Source organism: Coffea arabica, chromosome 6e (genome assembly GCF_036785885.1).
Source record: "Coffea arabica cultivar ET-39 chromosome 6e, Coffea Arabica ET-39 HiFi, whole genome shotgun sequence".
NCBI classification, from domain to species: domain Eukaryota; kingdom Viridiplantae; phylum Streptophyta; class Magnoliopsida; order Gentianales; family Rubiaceae; genus Coffea; species Coffea arabica.
Window position 1 is genome coordinate 6,745,440 of NC_092321.1, and position 9,005 is coordinate 6,754,444.

The window sequence follows — 9,005 nt, forward strand, 5'->3', positions numbered from 1 at the left end:
CCAACATCTGCTGTGACTTGGTGCACAGCTGCACCATGGGACAAACATGTGAGACTCATGATCAAGTGTGCGGGATTTACATGTTTGTGTTCGCGTTGCACCTGGTTTATAATAGAAAAAATTATATATACATCACGAAAGGTAACAAAAACTTGGAGCTTATGAGAATTTGTTTTTATTTGCAATTTGACAGAAAAAATTTCTTCTGGAGGAATTGCATGAAACCCATAAGGAGGATTCAGGATTGTGATAAGAAACTTTTAGTAATTGAACAAATAATTAATTTATTTTGTAACAAATACGTCGGTTAATGAAATTAAGTTTTGAACAAATGACACGTAAAAGATTATTAATGCATTGACAAATGAATGCTCTTAACATATTCAAATGAATAGACTACAAAGTTGACAATTGTTTAGAGTCGCATCAAACCTTACAGAAACTTTGACAGTTTTTATGGCATTACCATAAATACTACAAGTAGGAGTACTTATATGACGAGTACTTCAATAGCGGTTAAGTTAAATCTTCAAAAGAGTAGTAGAAGAAAGGAAAAGTAGACAACAACCCGAGTATCTCCATCCATCTCCGACCTCTCCGGGTCTCTCTCAAGTTTCCAGTTCCACATGACCGCCCACGTCCAGCTGCATCCAACTGACTGACTCAGCTGCGGCCCGACGATCGAGTCTTGCCTCCGTGCTATATATTCTGTCGAATCTTTTCCTTCTCTGAAAAAATTCTCGCCGGAATATTCCATAATACTCTCGCATTTTCTTTTAAACACGCAATGGTCGCATCTGCTCGACGTTGATTATACAGGCATGTATCTGTCTCTTCAATTAGCTGATGTTAGCCTAATGATGTCGATTTAAGCTTTTGTGTTTGGTTTTTTTTTTTTTTTTTTTTCCTTCCTTCTAAAAAATGACAGTAATTAGATTGATATGTTTATCGTGCAATTTTTTATTTTTTTTTGCGAGGTTATAAACATGCTTCTGTGAATGGACGTGCTAAGAGTTCTTCGTCTGTACATGTATTTGACCATTTTATATGGCGATTTATTTGTTCTTGGGGAATTTATGTCGTGATCATGTGAATTTCTGGGGGCTTTTGTGTTTTTTTTTTGGGGGCTCGGGGGAATTATTCACCTATTTTTTATTTTAGTTTTTTTTTTTATATTGGAGTTATTACGGATTCTTAAGGAGGTGTGTTATATGCTGGTTGAGAACTGAGATATTTGTTGTGGTGGTGGTGGGAGTTAGGAAATGAGCGTTGAGACAGAATGAAGAGGGTGGTGAAGAAAAAGCTAGGCAAGTATGAGCTGGGAAGAACCATTGGAGAAGGAACTTTTGCAAAGGTTAAGTTTGCACAGAACACCGAGACGGGCGAGAGCGTGGCTGTCAAAGTCTTGGCCAAGAGTACTATTCTCAAGCACAAAATGGTTGATCAGGTATCCAATTTCGGTTTCCTCTTCAAAATTTTACCTTGAAAGGGGATGATGCATTTCTTAAAATGGCTATAGCTGCATATCCCTAAATTACAGAGTTTTACTTTTTCCAGTTGGTGTCAGAATCCATTGTTGAATATTCGGATTATTGTATAGATAAGTAAAATATCAGCTGATTAAATATGTGTGTGCGTTTTGATTCGAAGAAAAGATACTCCACATTTATGGGACTTTTATGGGCATTAAAGCGGAAAATGATAAGAAAAGGAAGACATTCTTTAATATACATGCAATGCCTTCCAAAAGTTAAATATTTCGATATTCTTGTCCAACTTTTACGTGAAAGAAGAAGATTTAGTGAGAGTAAGAGCCCAAGAGGAAATTCATTTTCTTTTACTTGGGATTATATAATTTACCTAGACTTATGCATACAACAGTAAGTCGCAAATTGATAATTCTTCCACCTTAATTTGAGGTGAATCAACGTTGTGAAAGATTTCTTTTTTTAATATTTAACTTGTCTCTTCCTCTCAGGGTGGATGAATTTACTGACTTGCTTACTCCTTTACCAGATAAAAAGAGAGATTTCAATAATGAAGATAGTAAGACATCCATACATAGTCAGGCTTCATGAGGTAAGCTTAAACTTTCCATGATTTACCGGATTACCGTTCTCTCTGTCTATCTATCTATCTCTCTTTCTTTCTTTGTCACAAATTAAGAGTTCTGTGTATGATGCTGTCATTGTTCGGCTTGCTGCTTATATTTTGTATTTTATTTTTTCTTTTGTAGGTGTTAGCAAGCAAGACGAAGATATTCATTGTACTTGAGTTTGTTACTGGAGGAGAACTCTTTGATAAAATTGTAAGCCTTTTGCACTATAGTTGACACATAAAATAACATGGTTAAAGCAAAAACTTCAAGCCTAAGATCATTATGCATAAGCCTTTTCTTGGATCGTGAATTAATAACACTATCAAGCATAAAATGCATTTGGATATTCATTTCTGCAGCCAATGAAGTTCTCTCACAAGTAGGATTCACAGGTTTCTGTTATTTCTGTAATTTAAAGTCGAACTTAAGCTCTATTCTGGTTTCTGTTTCAATTTATTGACGTTGTTTTGGTCCACAGAGCTTTGTTCTTCTGATTGGCAACTTTCAGCTGCAACTCTACCTCAAAGTTCTTTTGCGTGAACAGGTTCACCAGGGAAGGCTTTCAGAGGATGATTCCAGGCGGTACTTTCAGCAACTTATAGATGCAGTTGCACACTGTCACAGTAAGGGTGTATACCACAGAGATTTAAAGGTTCGAAATTGCACTTTTTGACTTCAATATAGCAAGTAATATTTTTCCCGGTTTTGATCCTAATTTTTGAAAGTGTATCTTGGATCTCTAGCCTGAAAATTTGCTCCTTGATTCCCAAGGAAACTTGAAGGTATCTGATTTTGGACTCAGTGCACTACCTCAACAAGTAAGTAATGACCTAATCGATTAGCATTTTCTTGAATTTTAGCCTATATATACTGTATAGATGCAATTTTAGCTTCTCTATATTCTATGCTTCTTTCTGTCAACTCTTTATTCTTTCTCCATTCGGTAAGTTGGGGGACACAGAAAGCAGTGGATATTCAACTAAACTAATGGTTCTATTCCTTTGCATAAATTCGTTGGCAGGGAGTTGATCTTCTACATACAACTTGCGGAACTCCAAATTATGTGGCACCTGAGGCATGTTTCTTAAACTTCTTTTAATTGGAATTTCAAACTTGCAAGGTCCTTAAAGCTGCGGCAGGCTTTTCAGTATATCTTCTTTTTTTTTTCTCAATAGAACCTTTTCATGTGCCTACTCAGATTTTGTTAACTTTTCATGGGAAGGGCTACGACAATCCTAAGTCAATATTTGAGGAAGTTTGTCGTCTTCACAAGAAATTACATGTTTTTTCCTCCTATCTAAATTGTTCTGCGCATTCTTGTTCCTAGGTCTTTCCTAACCTAATAACTCTCTCAACACTTGTGGTTTGCCTTATGGCTTGAATTGAGCTTGGAGGTGAAAAGAATATCTGCTTTTTTGTGCCTTCAGTCATTTCTTCTTTAATCTCTATATATTACTGTTATGCATTATTGGTTAGACTTCATTTCATCTCGTAATCTCCTGGGAGTTAAATAATTCTATCTCTTCAGGTGTTAAGCCACCGTGGTTATGATGGTGCTGCCGCTGATCTGTGGTCATGTGGAGTTATTCTTTATGTGTTGACAGCAGGATACCTCCCTTTTGATGAGAGAGACCTTCCAACCTTGTATCAAAAGGTCAGCTACTGTTAATACTATTGAGCACGTTAAATATGCATGAGTAATATTGAAATAAATTTCAACTTACCAATTTGCTTTATAGAAGGTCCTCTAACACACCTTTGTGATGCATTTTTTTGAAATTCGTGGCCTTTTACTTTGTTGGAGGGTCACACAGAAGAGTGTTGGTGATCTGTATTTTATTACTTCGTTGTATGTTTGGGACCTTTATATCTTGTTCTGGATCTGATTTGGCTTATCATCTCATGCTTAAGTCCCCACCTCTTGTCATGCTTCTTGATGTCCATTCATTTATTTTGTTGAAGTTGAGCTTTTGTGAATACATCAAGAGAGCTTTGAACCATAGCTTTGAGAAACTGTTTTTTAAATTTTACAGTAACCTAGCATAGGGAAGTCAAAACTGTTTCACAATGGATTCGCATACACTGTGTTTTAGCGTTTCGACAAACTCATTTTCTGTACGCGCCCAGTCGGCAGCCCATCTTTTCCCCCATGTCTATCTGCTTGTCCGTCTGTTGGCAGTGGAACCACATATACTGTGTCTGAGCCTTTCAGCAAACTCATTTCCTGTATGTGACTGGGTTGGTCTGGTAGCCCATCTTTTCCTTGATGTTCATTTGATTGTCTGTCTGTCTGTCTGTCTCTGTCTCTGTCCCTCTCCATGTTTTTGCTGACGTAGGTATACCTTCCACCATGGTATCTCTTCACTATTTTGAACATGTTTTAGTGTCTGCACTAGCATGTAAAATTTCTGACTTCTTTTTTTGTATATGCAGATCAACGCTGCAGAATTTTCATGTCCATTTTGGTTTTCTCCTGGTGTTGCAGCATTGTTACTTAAAATACTTGATCCCAACCCTGAAACTGTGAGTGAAGATATCATATCTGCTTTTAATACAGATCATTTCTTTGTATTTAATATAAAGGTGGACCAGAAGTTAATAGGTCGTTATTTGTTGATTCCTTTTATGTCCTTGTAGCTTTAAAATGTTAAAGTAGTGCTAGAAGAAATTTACCATAAAAAGGATTGTATAGATCTGTTCTGACTTTATTTTGTTTTCACGAGGAAAATAATTATTTTGGAGAGCTAGAAAGGTCAAGATGTGTTAGAGGCTACTATGAATGATCGAATGAAATTGGAGCAATAAAGATCCTGTGTTGTTATTAGGGCATTGATATGCCAATTGAAAAATGTTCCTCACAAAGGCCACCAACTTTAATTCTCTTTTTGTGAAAGTAAGAAAGCAAGTTTCTTCTAAATTAGGCTCAGTGGAATGGATGAAGTGAAATAATTTTTTATAGGCCAAGCTTGCTCTCTTGTATAGGCCAAGCTAGGAAATTTCTTGTCTTATTCTTGTGTATTTGGCCCTCTCTTCTTAACAAGCAAATAAAAGTAGCATCCTTTTTCATTGCTTTGTATTTACTCTTTGCTTGCGTTGTTGAAAATCTTTACATACCATTACATACTTTTGAAGTTTTACCCAATGAAATTAATGCATTCTATCTCTAAATTTCACAATTTTGACGAAATCAAGGTCAAGAAATGATACCAGTTTTATTTATCACTATACAGAACATTATAATAGTAGTGGAACAATTTAAGATGAACTGAAAATGAGGCAGAAAACTATATTGAGATGAAGCATCAAGACACAATGGTAGTTTGACAAATGTACCAAAATTTGCAGAGTTACATGGTAGATGAAAAGGTTTTGGATAAAAATAGAGTAGACTCATGAAATGATTCTTCTGTGTCATTGATTGTCTGAGAGAGGTTTTACCAAATGTAAATGGAAAAGTTAATCCACCCAAGTCACTGACAAATTTCCTTCTCTTCTAGTAATCAGAAAACACTTTTATGATGAAATGACACGAGACATTTAAAGCATGAAGAGATGCCTCTTTTCTCTGGCTCATATAATCCCCATACCATACAATGGTTGACAAGTCTGTATTGCATGTTTAGCTCATAAATGTCCCAGCATGTTTTGGTCTTGATGCAATTGATCTGGTAGTACGAGCCCCTACCCAGCAAATTTTATGCTCACTTCTGAAGTGGTTTATTCTTATGTACTGAAAAGTCGTGTCCAAACTTTGTCACCTGTGTTTGGATTTGACATCATTCTAATATGTGATTCCCTTTTATGAAATCTGATTGACTTCTTTATTCTGTAACTGAATCAATTGTAAATGCAGCGAATTAAGATTGATGGAATAAGAAGAGACCGATGGTTCCGGAAAAACTACGTGGCTGTCAGACACAAAGAAGATGAAGCGGTGAATTTGGATGATGTTGATGCTGTTTTTGATGACATCGAGGTTGTCTCCTTTTATATGAGATAAAAATAAATTTACCGAGCAAAATATGTAGCTTGGTAGAGAATTATAAGTGAGGTTTCAACACGCCTTTGAGAACATCTCATGTGATGTCTCGGTTTTGGTATTTTTTCCGACAATATTTTGTCTTGTGTTGCAACATCCTTCGATCTGTAGGTACTTACTGGAGATAGAATAACAAGATGCTTTTAGGACCAAGATTATCGATTTTTCTTTTAAAAACCTTTTGTTTTAGACCCAACAAAAGTTGCTTGCTTATTAGGTCTCTGGCTTTCAATTGGTTGTCTTGTTCTTCATTTATGCAGGATCACTATGTAAAAGAACAATCTGAAAATAAGGACAGTGGCCCTCTCCTCATGAACGCATTTGAGATGATTACTCTATCTCAAGGATTAAACCTATCAGTCTTATTTGACAGGCAGCAGGTAGACTTGTTTTCTCTTCAGCTCATTATCAATAGCAGAAGACAAAAGAAATCAATGGCTCATCAATTGCTAATTGTTTTTTTTTTTCCTTTGTAATGTTGACCATGGTAGATACGAACCAATCACATCCCAATTGATTACAGCTCTGTTCCTTCTCTTCCTCTCCTGAATGTCCTTTCTCCAACTTCTATTTTTTCTGAAGGGTGGAATCGTCAAGTTGGGGAATCTTTGGGTTGGAATTGGTGATACGTTCCTCCCCACCTTTCTGAAGTTAGACACATAACACATAAACAATTACACTCACACACTCTCTCTCTCTCTCTCTCTCTCTGTGGGTGTGGTGTGTCTCTGCATTTGCAGGGTTGACTTATTTTCTAGGAAGTTTCACCCTTTCATTTTGTACACCTATTTGACATGCTAATCCCAGTGCCTTCGTTTTCCATTCCCCTAACAATGCTGTACATTGATGAACCAGAAGCAATTGACTAAACCTTTACCTGATACAGGACTGTGTCAAGCGGCAAACCCGTTTTGTTTCACGCCAACCTGCTAAAGTGATAATTGCAACAATTGAAGCAGCTGGAGAATCATTCGGTCTAAAGGTTCATACACGAAACTACAAGGTACACGTTGAAGCATAAGCAAGTCCAACTATCAATATTTACCAGTATAACTATTGAATTCTGTGCTTGTCTTGGTTATAACAAGTTCTTTGATATCAGAGTTGATCAAAAGCACAAATGCCTGGTGAAATATTTTGATGCTAGTTAGAGTTAGATTTGTTATTTAACACGGCAAAGTAACCTGTTCGCAAAGTTTTTTTTTCTTTTAATCAACTTTTCACTGTGGTCCAAGGAATTTTACTTATTGTATTATACAGACAAGACTTGAAGGTGTATCTGCAAACAAGGCTGGTCAATTTGCTGTTGTTCTGGAGGTATTCCTGAATAAATTACTTCAAACTTCTTTCAATATGAGGTCCTTACTGGATCATAGGCCCAATCTATTGCCCCTTCAATTGTTTGGGAAGGTTGATGTTGGGCATAGTGAATTATTTTAGATAAGTTGCAGTAAGGGAAGAAAAATGGTCTACACACCCAAGCAGTTGGTGTACATGACTAATTCTGAATCTCTGATGTGAATATAGTCATATCCCCACCATTAACCTCCCAGAGAAATTGAGGAGCCCATCCCATTGGCTGTGGCCCACCATTGACTAGCAGCTTGAATCCTCTTTTCTGATTTAACTTTGCTTGGTATGTTAAGGTTTTTGAAGTTGCACCGTCTCTTTTCATGGTGGATGTCCGAAAGGCTGCTGGGGATACGCTTGAGTATCATAAGGTTAGCTTGTTTTGTCAGGCAAGTTTGCTTGTTTTTGCTAGTTAATGCTGCTTATATGGCTTATTTGTTGCAGTTTTACAAGAACTTCTGTGCTAAGCTTGATCATATTATTTGGAAAACAAAGGAGGGTGTTTCAGACACTGCTCTGCTTGGAACTATGACTCGCCGATCCGGTTGTGCAGGTGTGAAGCAAATCAGTTAGCAGCCCATCCCCATTAACAAGTACAACAAAGATATCAGCAAGTGGCGCTTGGGCTTTGATGTAGCGTCAAATCCAGTGCAGGTGAATAAATTTGATATAGCGTGAAATATGTAGCCTCCTGTGTGGGTACTAGATTTGTTTTAGTATTGCCCTGCGGTACATCGACGTACTGGCTCTTTGCATGGTCCCTTCCAAGCTGCTTCCTTCAACCATAATTGTGAAAAGAGAAGCTGTATCCTCCACAAAATGACGTACCCAGTTCAAGATGTGTACATCGTGATGTATGAAATGCAAGGAAACTATCTTTTTATATGAACAATAGGTCCATTATGTAAATATCTTTGGATTACAGGAAATAAGTAGTGTTCAATTTTTACTATTTTCGTTAGGGTTTATCATGTGGATTTTTGTTTTTGTAGACTGTCAAGAACATAACCCTCTTCGTTGGCTTCGTGGATCATCCACCTCTTGGCAGAGTTTTGACTCTTGGAAGCAATCTATGCGGAATTTTGTACCTCTTCACTGTACTACTAGCATTCAACTCTCAAACTGGCCCCTTCCATGCTTCAATGCTTCATACAACACGATATTGAAGGTAGTGATGGTAGTGCTGTATGAACGACTGGTAGTTTAACAATTGAATGGCAGCAGTACGAGGAAAGGGGCAGAGTACGCCAAATTCACTTGCGAATTTCCCTTTGTATCTATTGAAATTGCAAAATTTTGATGATGAAAAAGGAATTTACCTTTGAACTGGAAAGGTATAAGAAATTATCCCTTTACGAAGAAAAACTTGGCCTTATAAAGCATTCCAACAAAACAAAAAAAAAAAAGCAAAAAGAATTCTCTTCTACAAGAAATGCGCTAAAAATTCTAAATTTGATTTGTGAATTATTTGTGCTCGACTGGCTTCAGTATTCAATCTAGTTGGGCTCGGTTCTACAA

General features: G+C 36.9%; 1 protein-coding gene across 5 annotated transcripts; it reads left to right on the forward strand.

Moving 5' to 3' along the window:
* Window positions 1-495: 495 nt before the first annotated feature.
* Window positions 496-8,751, forward strand: LOC113695883 (CBL-interacting serine/threonine-protein kinase 24-like). Of its 5 annotated transcripts, none has more exons than XM_027215067.2 (15): window positions 496-819; window positions 1,260-1,447; window positions 2,017-2,079; window positions 2,237-2,308; window positions 2,643-2,750; window positions 2,842-2,916; window positions 3,120-3,173; window positions 3,627-3,752; window positions 4,532-4,621; window positions 5,952-6,074; window positions 6,398-6,517; window positions 7,024-7,140; window positions 7,398-7,454; window positions 7,784-7,858; window positions 7,932-8,574. In XM_027215067.2, exons 2-15 carry the CDS (start codon window positions 1,280-1,282, stop codon window positions 8,058-8,060), a joined length of 1,377 nt encoding a protein of 458 aa, XP_027070868.1. In that variant the 5' UTR covers window positions 496-819; window positions 1,260-1,279; the 3' UTR covers window positions 8,061-8,574. The 5 variants fall into 5 exon arrangements, 4 of the variants coding, with proteins under 4 accessions (XP_027070868.1, XP_071910915.1, XP_027070867.1 ...); XM_072054814.1 differs by lacking the exon at window positions 496-819 and adding an exon at window positions 844-1,030; XR_003449636.2 differs by lacking the exon at window positions 496-819 and having other exon boundaries at window positions 845-1,447; window positions 7,932-8,141; window positions 8,480-8,751.
* Window positions 8,752-9,005: the final 254 nt, after the last annotated feature.